General features: G+C 33.7%; 2 protein-coding genes and 1 long non-coding RNA gene across 11 annotated transcripts in view; 1 reads left to right on the top strand and 2 right to left on the bottom strand.

Annotated features, from left to right (window-relative positions):
* LOC105330915 (uncharacterized) overlaps positions 1-542 on the bottom strand; it is a 48,127-nt gene extending 47,585 nt beyond the window's left edge. For 3 of the 6 annotated variants that reach the window (XM_034450814.2, XM_034450811.2, XM_034450813.2), the window contains exon 1: positions 434-541. The gene's annotated coding sequence lies outside the window, so the exon portion shown is untranslated. Of the gene's footprint in view, positions 1-433 lie in introns of all 6 variants that reach the window. The other 3 variants (XM_034450812.2, XM_034450815.2, XM_066081787.1) reach the window with 3 other exon arrangements.
* On the top strand, positions 542-12,794 carry LOC105317773 (leukotriene A-4 hydrolase). Of its 4 annotated transcripts, none has more exons than XM_034450822.2 (17): positions 542-684; positions 1,954-2,141; positions 2,381-2,520; positions 3,050-3,161; positions 3,562-3,630; positions 5,761-5,918; positions 6,343-6,415; positions 6,695-6,835; positions 7,006-7,100; positions 7,860-7,977; positions 8,590-8,731; positions 9,193-9,296; positions 10,100-10,170; positions 10,605-10,755; positions 11,262-11,344; positions 11,629-11,733; positions 12,502-12,794. In XM_034450822.2, the coding sequence occupies exons 2-17, from the start codon at positions 1,980-1,982 to the stop codon at positions 12,620-12,622; spliced, it is 1,845 nt and encodes a 614-aa protein (XP_034306713.2). In that variant the 5' UTR covers positions 542-684; positions 1,954-1,979; the 3' UTR covers positions 12,623-12,794. The 4 variants fall into 4 exon arrangements, with proteins under 4 accessions (XP_034306713.2, XP_034306709.2, XP_034306711.2 ...); XM_034450818.2 differs by lacking the exon at positions 7,860-7,977 and adding an exon at positions 7,377-7,494 and having other exon boundaries at positions 544-684; positions 12,502-12,792; XM_034450820.2 differs by lacking the exon at positions 7,860-7,977 and adding an exon at positions 7,377-7,494 and having other exon boundaries at positions 550-646; positions 12,502-12,793.
* Positions 12,555-15,878, bottom strand: LOC136274592 (uncharacterized). The gene is made up of 2 exons (XR_010713030.1): positions 15,739-15,878; positions 12,555-12,812 (listed from the first exon to the last, which is right to left on the bottom strand). It is a non-coding gene; the product is annotated as an uncharacterized lncRNA (long non-coding RNA).
* Positions 15,879-18,764: the final 2,886 nt, after the last annotated feature.

Raw genomic sequence — 18,764 nt, 5'->3', positions numbered from 1 at the left:
ATATAATTAGTATAAATAATTAACGAGCTCTAGGGGATTCTTCAACTTGGATAAGTGAATTTCGCAAAACTGTTTCAATACCCTAACTGTTCGATATGCAACTAAAATATAGATTTTTTTAAAAGGATCTCCAAAAGTTTAAACAAACAAGACATGTAAAAATCATTCGAAAAAGTTTTCGCTTTAAAGGCATAGAAATTAAAAAAGAAAAAATACGAGTTGTATTTTAAACGCATTCAACCAAAAGAAAAACTAAACGCAATAAAACTGTAATTGACATTTCGTCAACTACTGAAAGTCTATCGAATATAGTTACCATGGAACATGTAAACATCCATGGATCGTCTTTAGAACGTTTTAAAAAACAAAAAATCGGAAGAAAGGTTTTTCACAAGAGATTTTTCATGGTAATATTTACGGATGTTCATCATACCTTTATCAGAAATTAAACTCCATCAGTAAAGCATCGCACTCTCCATTTACATAAATCCCACCGAACTGCTGGATGGAAATGTCACGTGACAACTCGCGCAGCGGAAATTCAAAAACACCACATGGAATCCACTTCCTGTTGATATTCACCGGCATCAAAACCGAAACTGCGTTAAGCGTTCAATGATTTGTGCTTTGTTCTGAACATTGATAAGTAAGGGATTCAATAATTTAGACTCATAGAGAATTTAGGTAATTATTTTAATTTCATTTATTGAAAATGAATTTTTTAAATCAACTTTTAACGTAAAACAGCCGTGTATGTGTTAAAATTGAAAACGAAAGTAGGGTCCATTGACTAGACAATTCATAGTAATATGATCTCTAATTCTCTGTGTTATGTTCGGTTGACAACAGAGACATAAATAACAATGTTATTTATGTCTCTGGTTGACAGTAAATAATGCAGTGGAAATCAATGAGAAAATTCAATTCCTATATTTCTATGTAGCCAGCTGATAGTCTCAATTTTCAGGTTAATTTAGGTGGAATGTCAGTTCAGACTAAATATATAATGTAAAGCACACAAGGTTAGCTTTTTAAAAAGCTAAGAAAGTCATTAATTTTAAGATAAAAGTGAATACACAATCTATAAATATACGAGATTTACAGTTTCCAGAACATTACAATATGCGTGTTTACATTTAGTTTGCACCTTTATGTTTTATGGCTGTAGGTGAGGAGACAAGCGAGGGTGGTGTACATACAGTCACAGTGTATGACTGCACACTTTCTTAAGCTTATTACTTAAAGTTGAAACTTTGCAAAATTGTTCTCTGAATATCATGATCTACCACTGCCAATATATATATATGTTCTCTAATCCTGCTAAGAGAGTCGGGAAAATGTATGTATATATGCGGACTCGGGACCACGGCTGCTACGATATCCATGGACAGTTGAAGTGCAGTTTGATCTAGGAACTGACCTCTTTTATAACTTATACGAATTTTTCTACCATGGACTGTCTAATTCTTTCCCAGAATAGTGCAATTGAAGTTTCATCCTAACTTAATTAGTCAGCCCGCCTGCTGACTAAAAACTCGTTTATTGCACGGGCACTGAAAGTTATTTTAAATATATTGTATGTACATCTATATAAAAGGACATGCACACTCAATATATTTACAAGCCAGTGCCTTATGTTTTATGGTTTATAGGGAATTTCAAGGAACCGTAGAAAGAACTTCGTTATAGCTGTAATTCGTTATAGTTTTACAACTTTTAATTTGTAAGAATTCTTTAAAATGATTAACTGACAATATATCAAACTGTTATAAGTAATAAAATCATTATTTTAATTTCATTTACAAAAAAATAGCAACATTTTGTATATGAATTTTAGTATTTCATATGCATCTTAAAGTTATATGTATATATCTTTATCTAAATTTTATGTTGTTGTTTTTTTCTTGTTGAGTCTTGATTAATTATTTTTAAAGATCATACAATTATTTACAGATTTACAGGAATATAAGCTTTTTGATATGGCAGCTCTAAGTCCAGATGACCCCTGTTCATTTGCCAGACCTGATGAATGTAAAGTGATCAATCTGGATTTGAATCTGGAGGTGGATTTTGACTCAAGGAAGCTATGTGGCTATGTTGACTTAGCAGTGGAGAGAATGAAAGATGGAGTCCAGAACTTGGTAAAATCTCTCTCTCTCTCTCTCTCTCTCTCTCTCTCTCTCTCTCTCTCTCTCTCTCTCTCTCTCTCTCATTATTTTGTTAAATAAACAATTTTAGTTAGTTAAATCTAATTTCAAGCCTTCCCTTTCAATTGTCATTCTTTCAAACTGAATGTCTAGGGTCATAATTTTACAATACTGTTATACTTGGCTATAAATACAATTTTAAATTCAGATGCCAGGTTTGAATATTTCAATAGGTCTTAGACACAAGAGATATCACCATTAATAAAATCACAGATGCTGATAACTGTCAGGAACTGAAGTTTACCTTAGGAGAAAAGACAGACAGTTTTGGATCCAAGCTGGAAGTGCAGCTTCCTGTCTCTTCGTCAAAAAGGTTGTATAACAAATTACCCCTAAAGGGACTGGAAACATTTCTGTGGTCAAAAGCTGATTTAAGATTCAATTTAGTTATAGAACCTGGAGGGAACTATAAAGATACTGAGTGACGTAAATTTTCTATAACTGTTTGCCTATTTGCATATTTGATTTAATGTTCAACAATATCTTTCAAGAGGGAATAGTTTACAATATAGTACAACAAAATTATCTTCTCAATAAAATTTATATAAAATTTTTGTACGTAGGCTATTTTTGTCTGTTAACGGTACTTAACAGTATAACTATGGTTTTGGACCATTTAATACTTAGTGTTTAATAGTTAATACCTGCATGTAGTTTGATTCTCTGATCAACTGATATATATATATATATATATACACAGCTATGTATGTATAAATTTCTTCTTTAATATTTAACAGATCAAAGAAATGTCAATATGCAATTGTACTTGGATTTAATGATGCTACTTTTTTTTCCTCCTTTTTATTTGGACTATATTTATAACAGTATATGACATATTTCAGCAACAAGATTCGAGTGCATTATGAGACGTCCCCTCAATGCTCTGCTCTCCAATGGCTGAGGCCCGAACAGACAGCAGGAAAGAGGCACCCATACCTGTTTAGTCAGTGTCAGGTTGGTGCTTTTTTTTGAAATATTTATTTTGAAGAGTTAAACTGCTTTTTATGAAGCATAAGTTTATTGTATTTCATAATATATTGGGATAAACATGAAACGCAACGCATCGTGAAAAATCTTTTGTTGAGAAGAAAAGTAGAAGAGATCCTATCAAGTCTTAGGAATATTTTAATGGAACTGCATGAAGTTCCTGATCAGTTCCTTGATCATAATGATAAATTTTGCTTTCAAGTTTTGCTTGCTTTTATTTTAATATATATGTATTGTTTATTTTTATGTGAATCACACGAGAGTCTTCAATACATAATTTGTAGAGATTTTATTACAATGGTTCTTATCTTAATTTCTCATATAATGCCTTATGTTACTGTATATGATGAGAGTTTTACTATTGCAGGCTATCCATGCCAGAAGTATGGTGCCCTGCCAGGATACTCCAGGCATTAAGGTCCCTTACACTGCCAAGGTAGATAACTCAGAATCTAATCTAACAAACATGTACATAACTTATTTAAAAATCAGTTTATATTATTAGGTCACCTGAGTCACTCAGGTGACCTATTGCAATTGGTCTTCGTCCGTCGTTGTGCGTCGTGCGTCTGTGCGTCGTGCGTTAACAATTTTACATTTTTGACTTCTTCTTGAAAACTACCAGGCCAATCGTTACCGTTTTTGGTGTAAAGCATCTCTATGGTAAGAAGAATCTAAATTGTGAAATTCATGGCTCTACCACCCCTGAGGTGCCACGAGCGGGGCCAAATATGCAAAAAAAGCCAAATTTTCAAAAATCTTCTTCTCTACTCCTACGCATGTGAGGAAAAAACTAAATGCATGGTTATGTTGTCCATGAAGCCCTCTACCAAAATTGTGAAATTTATGGCCCCTGGGTCCGGGGTTCTGGCTCTAGGGTGGGGCCAATGTGGCCATATAGTAAAAATGTATTAAATCTTAGAAAATCTTCTTCTCTACTACCATATACATTTGTCAAAAACTAAATGCATGATTATGATGTCCATGAAGCCCTCAACCTAAATTGTGAAATTCATGACCCCTGGGTCAGGGGTTCAGGCTCTAGGGTTGGGCCAATATGGCCATATAGTAAAAATGTATTAAATCTTATAAAATCTTCTTCTCTATTATCATATATATTTGTCAACAACTAAATGCATGATAATGATGTCCATGAAGCCCTCAACCTAAATTGTGAAGTTCATGACCCCTTGGTCAGGGGTTCAGGCTCTAGGGTTGGGCCAATATGGCCAAATAGTAAAAATGTATTAAATCTTAGAAAATCTTCTTCTCTACCCCCATATATATTTGTTAAAAACTAAATGCATGATTATGATGTCCATGAAGCCCTCTACCAAAATTGTTAAATTCATGACCCCTGGGTCAGGGGTTCAGGCTCTAGTGTGAGGCCAATATGGCCAAATAGTACAAAATGTATTAAATCTTAGAAAATCTTCTTCTCTACTCCCATATATATTTGTTAAAAATTAAATGCATTGTTATGATGTCCATGAGGTCCTCTACCAAAATTGTGAAATTCATGACCCCTGGGTCAGGGGTTCAGGCTCTAGGGTGGGGCCAATATGGCCATATAGTAAAAAAAATTTAAATCTTAAAAAATCTTCTTCTCTACTCCCACACATGTGAGCAAAAAACTGAATACATGGTTATGATGTCCATGAGGGCCTCTACTAAAATTGTGAAATTCATGACCCCTTTGTTAGGTGTTCAGGCTCTAGGGTTGGGCCAATATGGCCATATTGTAAAAATGTTTTAAATCTTAAAAAATCTTCTCTACTCCCACACATGTGGGCAAAAAAATGAATACATGGTTATGATATCCACAATCTCCTTGACCTAAATTGTGAAATTCATGGCCCCTGAGTCAGGGGTTCAAAACATGAAGGGGGGGTGGGGGCGCAATATGGCAATATAGTGTTAATGCATATAATGTTTAAACATTTTCTTCTCTATTCTCACACATCTGTATAAAAAAACTGACTAATAATTATGTTTACCAGGAAGTCCTCTACTGAAATTTTAATTTTCATGTCCCCTCAAGGATGGGTTTTGACTCTAGGGCAGGGCCAAAATGGATGTATAGATGTTAATGCATATAACGTTAAAAAATTATTTTCTTTACTCCCACACACCTGAAAGGAAAACTGAATTCATGATTTTGTTGACCAGATCTTTTAGTTTTTCACCAAAATTATAGGTTTCACAGTTCTTTTTGAAACGTGGTCGTCATTACAAATTTATAATTTTTCTACTCCAGTATGAAACCTAATTAATTAGATGCATATATGAGACTCCATGACAAGTTTGTGTATGGGATATATGCTACTCAGGTGACCGTTAAGGCCAATTGGCCTCTTGTTTAAGATGTACCAGTAGCAATTCAACATTTTATGAATTTTTAAATCTTTGAAATAAATGTAACTGAAAATTCTTAATTTATCAATAAAATTTTTATCTAAATTAAGCCAAACAGTAAAAAAAAGTTATTTCTATCACTGTGCTATATTGTGTCCTATTTAAAAAGAAAATGGTCTTTTGAAAAAAAAAAAAATTGTTCTTTGAACAGGTGACTGCACCGAGAGACATCACCATTCTGATGAGTGCAGTAAGGTCAGAACCAGAGCCCCACCCATCCGACAGCAGTAAACTGGTTCACCAGTTCCTGCAGAAAGTTCCCATCCCCACTTACCTGATTGCTATTGTAGGAGGGGATTTAGAGTCTCGGTAACATATGATTTATCTCAGTGAAAAAAAAAACCAGTTGTTTCCAAAATGATTTTACATGTCTCTTTCTTAAGATGGGGAAAATTGGAAAATTGATATTTTCCTTTTTCATGTCTGTCTATAGTTCTTGTTTGGTGGATAAATATTTAGACCAATTGATATAGAATTTTGCAAGACTGTCAGGTTGATTATATTTACTTGGAATTCATCAAGAAATTGAACACATTTTAAGGGGAATAACTCTGTCTTTACAATCTGGAGTTATTTATGCAATCCTTCCATTTTGAAATTAAACCTTGGATTTGAAAAATAAAAAAAAGAATACATTTCTACATAATGAAAGATAAAAAATTTATTGATTTATAACTGTAATTAAAAACTGTAAATGAAAAAATTAACAGGAATTTTTATTTTAAATCATCAGGACAATTGGGCCACGATCGAAAGTTTGGACTGAGAGGGAAATGATAGAAGCAGCAGCTTTTGAGTTTTCTGAGGTGAAAAAAAAAATAATCAATGCTTTATAATTTTGTACAAGTACACTTACATACATATATGATGCACTTATCATGCTGCTGAGTTTAAAATTCAGAGTCATTTACAGAGTTCTATGCCTGTTTGTTTTGGTGAACGTGATTCTACAAAATTATTAATAATTAAGCATTTTTGGAAAATTGATAGTGCAAGGTCGTTTTAAATATTAATCATTACATGGAATAAAGTATAACTTTATTAACTTTCCTCCTGTAAACATAAAACCATTTTTTTTTATATAGACAGAGAAGATGCTTCAGACGGCCGAGGCCCTAATGGGGCCATACATCTGGGGTCAGTACGACCTACTTGTACTGCCGCCCTCCTTTCCCTATGGTGGGATGGAGAACCCATGTTTGACCTTTGTGACCCCAACTCTCCTGGTAAGTACACACGCACCTATCTGACCTTGTAAATGTTTTCAAACATTTTACTTATTTTGCTGTTCCATTGTCAATGAGCATTTCAACCTTTAAATGCTACAAAAATGGATGTTAGATCAAATGCGGTTGTTTTTATTTTGAAAAGCCTTAAATGTCAACTAATTTAACAGGCTGGGGACAAATCGTTAGCTGATGTGGTGGCTCATGAGATTTCCCATAGCTGGACAGGGAACCTTGTCACCAACAAAAACTGGGAACACTTCTGGTAATGAACTATTGCAGGTCCATCAGTATTATATATTTTTATATATAAGTACTATGGTGAAAAAATACAGCCACCAAAAAAGTCTTTAATTTAATCAATGGACACTTCTTCCTTCTTCAATATTTTATGTATAATTGTGTTATGCTAATGAGTTTCCACTTACCGGTACACACATGTAGCAAGCTTTGGAGCAAATCTCTTCATTTATAGCTTTAGTGTAGTAAAGTGCCTTCGTTGGTCTATATTATTGAAAATGCCACCTTTTGACCTTTACAGGTTAAATGAAGGTCATACTGTGTTTGTGGAGAGAAAGATCACAGGGAGACTACACAACAGTGATGCTCTGTCTCAATTCATGGCCGCAGGGAGAGCCAAAGACCTCAGGGAAACAATCGTAAATAGTCAAAGGGGCTTAGACCTTGAGAGATAGGCTTTCTAAAAATACCCATGCAAATTAATAAATTTTTTAAAAATGATGTGTGGATGGAAAATCTTGTGGTAGCAAAAATTAAGGCGGGGTGAAACTGACAAGGAAAACATTCACCATTATTCAGTGAAATGTTGAAAGTAAAAAATTCAGCTGAGAGATCAAACTTGCCAAATGGATTATCGGTATATATTTTTCAAAAACAAATGAAAGAGGTTTATTCACTAAATACATGTAAATCCAACCTCTCTGTTGTCTCCCTCTCTCTCTCTCTCCACAAACCAGTTCAATGAATACCAATGACCATGACTCCCAACCTTTGACCTTTTCAGGTTAAATGAAGGTCACACCATGTTTGTGGAGAGAAAGATCACAAAAGCTTTGCATGACAGTGAGGTTCTTCGGCAGTTTCGAGCTTTGGCGGGGTTTAAAGAACTGAAGGAAGAAATTGTAATACACTGAAGCCTGTTCTTTAATTAAACCAAGATTTATTAAATTTTGGCTGTATGCTGTTAGAAAAGTTTTGCTGTCTGTAAAACTGATTTGACTTGATAACCCTACAGTACTGATAGGATCATTCATTTTTATACATGTGCATGCTTATGTATAAGTGGAAGATCCAGGGAATTTTATGAAGTAGAAGTTAATGATTATACTCTGTTGGTTTTCAATCCCCCTGCCCATCATTCATATCTCCTGAATGAATATTTAAAGTTGATTTTTTTTCATATTGATATGTCCAGCCTTGATTATAAATATTGGCACCATATAGATAAACATGTATTACCAAAGAAAGTGATCAGTGAATGTTCTTAATATTCGTTGAGATGAAACTATGATAGTCTTGTGAACATACAGAGTTATGCAAAACATACATTTATTCATTAAACTGGTATTTACATTGCATCCATATGAATACTGTGAACACCAGTACACATTACATCTCATATAAGTACCTTTAAAGTACTACTTGCTACACATCTTTTAATTAAATTTGATAAATTGTGTTCGTTTTTACATCTAATTTGATAAAATTGCATGATTCTTTCACTTAATATTCAGGAAGTAGTGTTGAAGAATGGTCCGTACACTCGGCTGATCCCTGACCTCAAAGGAGTGGATCCAGATGATGCGTTCTCCATTGTTCCGTATGAGAAGGGCTTCACTCTGTTATTTTATCTGGAGACTCTGCTTGGGGGTCCAGGTGAGGATGCAGTGTTTTTCACAGCAAGCTCACAAAAATGTTCACATACCGTAACAAGTTTACATGAATTTTGTATAAAATAGTTTCATGTAAATTTCACTTTGACATTCTTACAGAAGATTTCCATTTAGTTGTATCGGGCTAGGATGCAGTGTTTGTGAAATCTGTCATCTGAACTTTATCTGCAATATATCTGACTTTCACGTAAAATTTGTGACATGAATTTTATGCAGATATCCAGGTCTTTTGGTGACTTTGAACTTCGAATTCAGCACTGCATATGAATAGTTTCCAAAGTTCAGAGTCTACATATTTCTTGTAGATGTACAAATGACTGTAAACTAGGGCAGTATACACACACATTATTTGGTTCATACCTTTCAATAGAGGTGTGATAGCATCTGTTTACCACAAATGCAAACACTTTTTTTTTTTTTAAACTGTATATTATAACATTACAGAGGTTTTTGAGAAATTCCTGCGAGCGTACATAGAGAGGTTCAAACAGCAGTCTATTGACTCGGACCAGTGGAAAGAGTTCCTCTACTCCTACTTCCAAGACAAAGTATGTACATGTACATTAATGTGTTGGAGTTTATTGATTTAATAATATATATATATATTTTTAAGCATAATGTTTTATGGAATGTCCACCGAAGATCAAAATACATCTGTACAGTGAAGTCATTACTGTACACAGCGAAATATTCGCCCTTGTTCTATTTTCACCCCCTTTCACCCCTTTTGCCCTCGTCGGGGGGTGAATTTAAAACTTGGCGAATTCCAATGTTCCAAGTTATCTCTTTAGTACACAATCTTGTCTGGGCAAATTTAAGACATGGTGAAACCGTTTGCATGTTTAGAAGAAGGAAATAACACAGAGCAAAAATATCCCTGAATACAGTGATGTTACTGTAGATTGGCAAATAATCACGATGGTTTTAATTTCACTATGTTCGTGATTTAATATTTTTTCGCGATATTTAACCCATCGTGAATGCTATCATAAGATTTCAAAAATGTTTTAATGCTTATATTCTCGATCAATTGATTTTTAAGCAGCGTGAAATTAAAACCATCGTGATTGGTACTTTAATAGAAATTGTGAAATTTTTACACCGTGGAATTAAAACGACTTACAGTATATGGAATATTCACCAAAGCTCAATATACATCTGTACAGTGAATTAAGTCATTATATGGAGTTGGAGAATATTATATGAATAGAATATTATATATTATATATGATATTATGTATGCAATGGTTTAGAAACTTTGAAGTGTATCATGAGCATATTAGCTTAGGAAAAGGTTCACATCTTTGCGCGATGAATTGTTTATGAAGACTATTGTTATATTCACATTTAGAGGGAGGTTCTAGATGGTGTGGAGTGGGACAAGTGGTTCTACAGTGAGGGCATGCCCCCAGTGATACCAAAGTGAGTATTTCATGAAGCAATCTCCACGGCATTGCTTGTTCAGTGTTGTTTTTTTCTGCCATGGACCAATGCAGGGGTAGCATTTACGATAATGAATACAATACTCTAAGTATTGGACATGAATTTATAACACAAAATGTGGTTTCCTGGATGGCAGTTGTGCACTTATAGTACTGGCATTTTAAACAATTATTATGGCAGGCCATGAATAAAACAAATCTGCAAAATCAAGTTGTTTGGTGTTGGCACCCATCTGCTCAATTGTGAAAATAAATTTAAATTTCTTGTGTTTACAAGTGCATATATGTAAACTTTAGAAATATTTGCATGAGGAATCATTAAATTTTAAACTATGTAAATTCAGGACATTTTTACTGACAAATTTATTTTACACATCATAACTCCCATAATTTCGGTTTGATCATTTTGTTCAGATATGATGACAGTTTAGCAGTACCCTGTAAACAACTTTGTCAGAGATGGTCGACCTCTGGGGACAATGACCTTGACCAGTTTGCCCCCAGTGACCTGACCTCATTGACCTCTGTACAGGTCGTGGAATTCCTGGCTCTCCTTGTGGAACAGGTAAGAATGTTAATAGAGACATCATGCACTTTAATCAAAGTCTTGAAATGTTCTTTGTTCAGATGAGATATAAGTTAAAGAATGTTCATAAAGAGGTGTTAGTGAAGGTAATGCAATTGGGTCATGATCAAGGTCATTTGAAATTTTTTTTTTCATTCAGAGACATGAATTAAGGAGTCTGGATGTGCAATAAATTAACTTTCAGATCTACCTTTAGTTACAATTGTTATCATGATATCTTCAGCCACAAGCTATCATTCATATTGAATATTTTCCTACAAATCTTTATTCAAAGCTCTTCTTTTAAAGGAAATTCATATAGTCTCTTATGGCCATGACAATCCAGGCCCCTTAAAATTTTAAGTGAAGAGTTAACTATTTAGAAGCATGTTTGTTGATGTTTTTTCAGCTATCGTTTTTAGTCATTGATGCAAGTAAGATTTGAGTTTTTCTTGTTTCATCTGCTTTTATTTGCAACATTTTTAATGTCAGATTTTTTTTGGCAGCCCCTATTGTCCCTCATCAAAGTTCAGAAGATGAACGAGCTGTATAAATTGAATGATGTGAAGAACTCAGAAGTCAGATTCAGGTATGATTTTTATTTTGGAGTATCTAATGATGGGAAACCTTAGAAATGTACAATAAGTCTTGCAATATTTTGAAATTATTGGTACACATCATAAATTTCAAGGAATTTGGCTGAATGTTATCATAGAAAACAACAATGCTTGATGTATGTTATATTTGTGTAAAAATATTAACGTTCAACTCCGTTGAATAAATTGGATGTTTTCTTTCATCAGGAAAATTAATTCTTGATAATATGTTCTATAAACTGTAAGCCTTGACTACACTTTATGATATATTATACAGATGGTTGAGGCTGTGTATTAAGGCTCAATGGAAAGAGGCCATTCCTAGAGTCCTAGACTTCGTCAACGAGCAGGGGAGGATGAAATTTGTCCGACCACTGTACAGGTAAGTGCAATTAGAGGCTCTTTGTAAAAGATAATTACGTAAGTCAGTTAAAAGTTCTTCGCAGAAATATTTTCCCACCTGTGTTTTGTTGTGAAGTTTCCAATGGGTAAGTTCTTGGAATGGGAGGCAAGCTGACATGTGAGATTAAAGTTTTACCAGTTCTTTTTTTTGTGTTCCACATTTTTAACAAATGAGTCATCATGCTAAGCAAAAGCATTTTGACAACTGATAAATGTATTTGGGGAACAGAGATGGATAAAAAAACATTCAATAAAAGAAGATGGACCACTGTGTCAATTGACACATGCATTTAGTAAAAGTATGTGTAATAAAATAAAAACAAAAAAAGCAGCAGACTCTATCCTCAAGTCATAAAGGTCACAATGGTATGCCAGTACATTGTACAGAATTATATTTTGATCTACTCATATGCATTTTATAGTGTATTAAATAAGGACTAAATGAACCATGTTCATTTAGAACCATTCTAACAAGGCCTGGACTTTCAGTAGGACGTAACTACCATGATATCTATTTCTAGCATCAAAACATGATGCTGGTTTCAAGCAAAATATACAAAGATTGCACAGTCTCGACTGAAAATCTAGACAAATCTTTTTGATTTCAAGGAGCCATGGCTATATGGCCAACAATGAATTAGACAGGCCTATGTCACATTGCCGTTTGACACAACTACCCAAAGTCCAAGCTCTTGTTAAAATCCTACCAATGCTACATATATATACCTTAATCTCTGTCTCGTTACAGAGATCTGTATGGCTGGGAAGATGCCAGACCAACAGCCATTGAAAACTTTAAGAAACACAGGGGAGAGATGCACAACACCACAGCCACCATGTTGGCCAAAGACCTCAAACTTAATATCTAGAGCTTAGCGTCAAATGCTGTGGCAAATTGGGCACAAGATGATAGCAAGCAATGAATATGCATACTTGGCTGTAATAGTTTGACTGGTGATCAAACATTGGATATTAAAAAAAATTGAGAATCTCTTGAATACAAACAGCTGATTATACAGTGATGTACATGTATATTATATAATTTTATAATAACACTGTCTTACAGTACAGCTCACGAGTATCCCGACACCCACTGTGTAAAAAACACGGTGGAAAACGCTCTGTGTCGCACCGTGCACACGGTGTGACACCGTGTATGTGTATTGGAAAATTCAAGAAAAAGCACCGTGTCGCACCGTGGCCGCCTGTGTAACTCCGTGGCCACTGTGTTACTCCGTGGATATCGTTACCTGAGACGTTGATAGAAATAGCGTATGTTTAGAAATAAAGAAATTATGGCTAAACAAGGGTTGAAAAATATGTATCCTTTTCATATTTAAAAAAAAAAAGAATGTCGACTTAGGTTGCACGGACCCATAAAATTGTCGAGGCTGTCAACGTGAAATTAATTTTTTGTGATCTGAAAACTCGACGTAAATGGGTACCTTTTAATTTATTTGTTCTTAAATAAATTGAAATAAATTCACCAAAAATATTTAATAATCAATTAATATATAATCAAAATTCAAATCAATTTAATTCATCTTGTTTTTTTTCTAAACACACGTGATGTTGTAACTGACGATCCTATTAAAATGTCGGGAGCTTAAACGTATTATTTCTGTTATCTGTAAACATTTTCAGATTTATTAATTAATTTACAGCCTTACTTTAAACCAATTAAAAATGAAAAATGAAAACATTTCAGATCATGTTTTTCTAAAAACATGTGCTGTTGATGTGCTGTAGTAAATAACTACCCCATATTACCGGTGACTCGAATAATTTGGACTTCAGCTATTTATGTAGCAATAATTAAACAAAAAAATCACTTTTATATTATAGATTATAGATAAATGCATGTACAAACTCTTGTTAAATTATATTCAAGCATTGTACATGTATTAAAAAATATACCCGAATTTCATAAAATAACTTTCAACTTTATTTCCGTATAGCTCGTAATGGCCTCGTGATTTCACATGAAAAAATCACTCGTGCGATGTACGGAAGCTGATCAGATACACAGCATTGTCTTTCATCTTGGGTTCTATACACAACAGGTGTTATTGTCTGTCTTGTTAGGTGTCATTGGAATTTACAACTAACTGTGTATATTTAGACGTCTGAACAGGTGTACTTGAGATGCCGTTATTCACACCTTTCCGCGAACACCTGTTTTGTAACTCATCACAACCCGTCGTGTGTATGGTCTGAATATATCTTACTTCTACTTTGTTAGTTCAATGGTTTTTCCTAATCTCTAACAAACAAAAAAATTGTCTGTAGATATGTACACAAACAACTACACGTAAGACTATCGGCGCGTGGATCCGGGGAACAATTTAGCAACTCTATAAATGCGGGAATTTCACAGTATTAACTTGCGATAAGAAATTATTTACCGGGTACACATACATGTATGTACAAAAAAAACCTGATTCATTAAAAAGATGAATGGGATAAATAAATACCGGTAACTTTTTGCAAGCATTAAGAATAAACGCAACTTTATTGATGTGAAATAGCGTCGAAATTTTAACGAAAAAATCTTATTACTTTGTGAACTTTACAAACTTTTTGTCATTGTGTTGAAACGTTATTAAAACCATGGATCTAAAATAAATGAATTAAATTCATACAAATAGAACTCTTATAATTCTAAAATGATTGCACAGAAGTACAGAGAGAGGGTGAGAGAGAGAGAGAGAGAGAGAGAGAGAGAGAGAGAGAGAGAGAGAGAGAGAGAGAGAGAGAGAGAGAGAGAGAGAGAGAGATATTTATTTTACAACATAATATTCCAACCCTCATGCATGCAGTATAAGAATGAAGAAACTAAACATTTTAAACACTGAATACTTCATTGTTTAACATTTTTCTATTTTGCGGACTTAAAAAAACAATAGAACGACATTTTTCCCATATCATGGAAGGAGCACGTGGGCTGATTTGATTGACAGGGATAGCACGTGGACCCTGACTGCATATATTCTATCGCAATTTTAGGGAAAAGGGTTCAATATAATGGAAACTATAAATCTAACTTATTACACTAAATTACAAGTAAAATGTACTTGAATTAAACTCATACTGGTATTCTCTCTCTCTCTCTCTCTCTCTCTCTCTCTCTCTCTCTTATATGACGATCATTAAACAATCAAACAGTATTTATTGCAATACTGAGTAGTTTCTTGGAACACAAATAATTTCTAAACTCAAGTTGCTATAAAGATGAAATAAAAAATTATCAAGTACCGATCCACGGATTCTTAGGGCTATGAATATGTACCGTGCGGTACTACATGGACAAGTACATCACACATATGTATAAAAGAAAAAAAAATTGAAAATATATTAGATATAAAGCTGTATAATTATATTATTTAGAGAAAGTACATTTGTTTTCAACAACCCGTTAGATTTGTTATCGTTGAATAGAGTATAAGTGAGAAAAGATCACAGTTATGGTTCTATGCACTATTAAAACTGCCAAACTACAGTAACTATGATTACTACTACGTTTAAAAACGGACTGAAACAAAAATTTATGGAACCGTTTATTTGAATTTTAAAAAGGAAAAGAAAGTGTTAATGTTTTAATTGATCAAACCTTTATGTGGGCGATATCGATTTTTAATATTAACAAAAATCAACCGTGTCAATCGCATACGTCTGAAAATTGCGTGCATAAAAATTTTATTTATTTCTATTTCTTTGTCTTTTTCTTTGATCTTACGTACATCAATAAATATCTTATTCTTTATAAGTTTTATTCCTAAATCCTCCTTTTTTCACAGGTAAATACCGCGTGTTACACCGTGTTACTGTCCATGTTGCATCGCGGTGCACCGTGTCGCACCGTGTTTTTTCTCGTTCTGTGGCCGTAACAGAGAACAATAGATCAAAGGTACCGACACTTCCACGCTCAGCGTGGACTTTCAAACACGGTGGTCGGTGTTTTTGTCGGGATACTCGTGAGCTGTACTGTATTTTGATAATTTTGAAATTGTGAGTGATTTTTTTGCAAATATATACACATATTTGTGATGATAAAATTTGATTGTTTTAGTAGATAGTACATGTACTGATAACCTCAACCCACTGCTTTATTTATGCAAAGCTATGGGAATGCATGCACGCATGATACTACATGTATTGATAAATATTATGCTTATCAGCTTATTCATATTTTTTTTTAGTGTTATGTTTTACAACATATGTTACATGTATTCAGACTTTTTGATTGGATTTTCTGTGATATTGTTGTGATCTCTTGCTATGATATCGTATAAGTATCAGATCATTCTATACATATTGAATCCATAGTAAATGTGCATTTAAAGTACCTCACTACATCTAGATTTATACTTTTTAAGAGGCTACATCAGAAGATGGCAATTTAAATACTAGTATTTTTTTTTAAAATAATTTTATCACTGGATTTGGTCGAATATCATCATAGCTCAGTGGGTAAAGTGTCAGGCTTGTGAACCACAAGATCATGAGCTCAAATCAGCCTGGGGTTTTTATTCATACTTACTGAATTAAGTTTTTAAGAATAATTTTTTTCTATCCAAATTTGCATATACTTCTTTGCCAATTTCACTTACCCATTATATTCTTCTTATGCTATCTATCATAATAAAGTAATTTTCTGCTAATTTGAGAATTTTTTTTGAGCTGTAATGAGCCACCTAAAGATGGAATTTATAAGTTACATAACATGTCACACACATGAATACTGTTGTATACACACAATTATGATAACAATTGTTTGATTGATGAATAAAGACAATATATATTTGAAAAATTTATTTTCATTTACTTAATACATGTATATCTTCATCCTGTGTGCTTAAAAATTTTTAACAAAAAACACCCAAAAAATCTTCAAGATTTTTGGGCCCATTGGAGGCCCATTTCAAAGCTTTTTTTAAATTCTATTCCCAAGAATAATTTACTTATTCTAATTTTATTCGAAAATGGATTTATGAGAATAATTTAAAAAATAAATAAGGGCAATTTCTCTCAGGATTTTTTCTTTAGAAATTTTACAACTTGTTCTCTTTGTTGAGAATTCGAAACAGTTTGATCTCCATTCGTAGACTGAAATTAAAGATATTCACTGTTTAGAAGTTATTGCAGTGGTAAGGAAATGTTGCCAGTAAAAAAGTGTTAGACTCAACCCAGCTGTGGTGATTTGGGATTAACACTGTCCCACTTGATAAGTTTCAAATATATGTGGCCATGAGCTCTCCCATTGACCACAGTGGAAATTTCATTGAAATGAATAAATGGAGCCAAAGTTTTATTCGGATCGTTAGAATATTCCAACCAACTAACACTGAAAACGAGGCGCAAGTGTGACGGACCACTTTCGTATTAAATGATTAGATGCAAGTGAAAAATTCTTTGTTGGAATAATCTTCATTGTAATGGAGTCTACTAAGATTAAAGTAATCAAAAATCATTCTACCTTGTATCCATATAAGGAATCATTTTTTCAGTATTACGGGGTGATAATTTTAGTCGGGGCGTGGTCAAATCCAATAAAACCCCAAGGGCCTTATCATAGAGTATTGGTGCAATTTTATCAAAAGATGATGAAATCTAATGTTTGATTTATCTTGGAAAAAAGAGAAATATCAAAATATTCATGAAGAAAAGCCGTATTCACAAAATGCCAAAATGTTTATTGTTCCATTTTCTTTTAACAAACCAATATTGCATGAAAATATGATTTCACAAAGAACCTTTGACCATTATTGCAATTTAACGAGATCACACTGTGGAGAGATAGATTTTAAAGGTTATCTTTGGCAAATACGTACCGTCAACATTGCTATTCTATTCTACGTTATCCAAATCCAACAACAATTTAAGATTTCTATTGTTTTTTGACATTCATGTTTTAAATTGAATCCTAATATTAGATATTGCTCAATTTATTGCTCAAGTATTCTTTGAGATTATATAATGACAAACAGGTAATAGAGGTGCTAACCAAACATCTTGATAACCTGTGTATAGTTATGGTACTAACTTACTACTGTATACGGGGTTATTTATGCCCTGTGTAATTTTCGCCCTTCTACACTTGCAAACTGTTTCGCCCCGTTGTGTTTAAAGAGAGATAATTGTGACGTTGGAATTCGCCCAGTTTTAAATTCGCCCGCTGACAAGGAAGGCGAAAAGGGCAAAAATAAAACGGGGGCGAATATCACCCTGTATACAGTAATTCTTGGTACTTCACTATCAGTGTATTTATTAAAAATAGTCTTTCATGAATTCTTTCATGTACGTTTTAGGAAGTAGTGAAGAAAATTGATCCATACATTCGACTGAACTTTGACTAGTAAATCAGTCCAAATCGTACATCTTTTCCATCGTTTCTTCTGAGAGAAAATTCACTACATGTCATTCCAGTAAGAAATGGGACAGAGACAGTGCTCAAGAAATTGGGAGGACTGAATTCTACACAATCCTGTTCTAAACAGCTTATTGATCGCGGGTGAAACCTTTTATAACCTATGAAAATCTCGAACTGCTCGAAATAATCATGATGATTTCAGACTCAAACATCATACTCAAATTCCCAAAGAAGACGATTTGGCTGTTTCTTTCCCCGAACGATCCCCTGGGGTGGTGATTTGAACAAACTTTAATATACACTATCTAAGGATGCTTCCAACAAAGTAACAGCTTCTGTAACCAATTTATACTCTATATAATTCTATGAAAAATTCGACCTCTCCAATTGTGGCCCCACCTTACCCCCGGGGTCATGATTTGAACAAACTTGAATCTACACTACCTGAGGATGCTTCCACAGAAGTTTCAGCTTTTTTGCCCAATGGGTTTGAGAGGAGAATATTTTTGAAAAATACCAACACATTTTCAATATTTCAAAACTATCTCCCATTTTAAGAGGATGTGGCCCTTCATTTAAACAAACTTGAATCCCCTTCACCCTGATAATGATTTGCACCAAAGTTGAAATCGGTCAAGTAG

The sequence above is a fragment of the Magallana gigas genome, chromosome 4, assembly GCF_963853765.1.
Source record: "Magallana gigas chromosome 4, xbMagGiga1.1, whole genome shotgun sequence".
Lineage (NCBI taxonomy): Eukaryota > Metazoa > Mollusca > Bivalvia > Ostreida > Ostreidae > Magallana > Magallana gigas.
The sequence above is the reverse complement of the archived record's forward strand: the minus strand, read 5'-3'. Positions and strand labels throughout refer to the sequence as shown.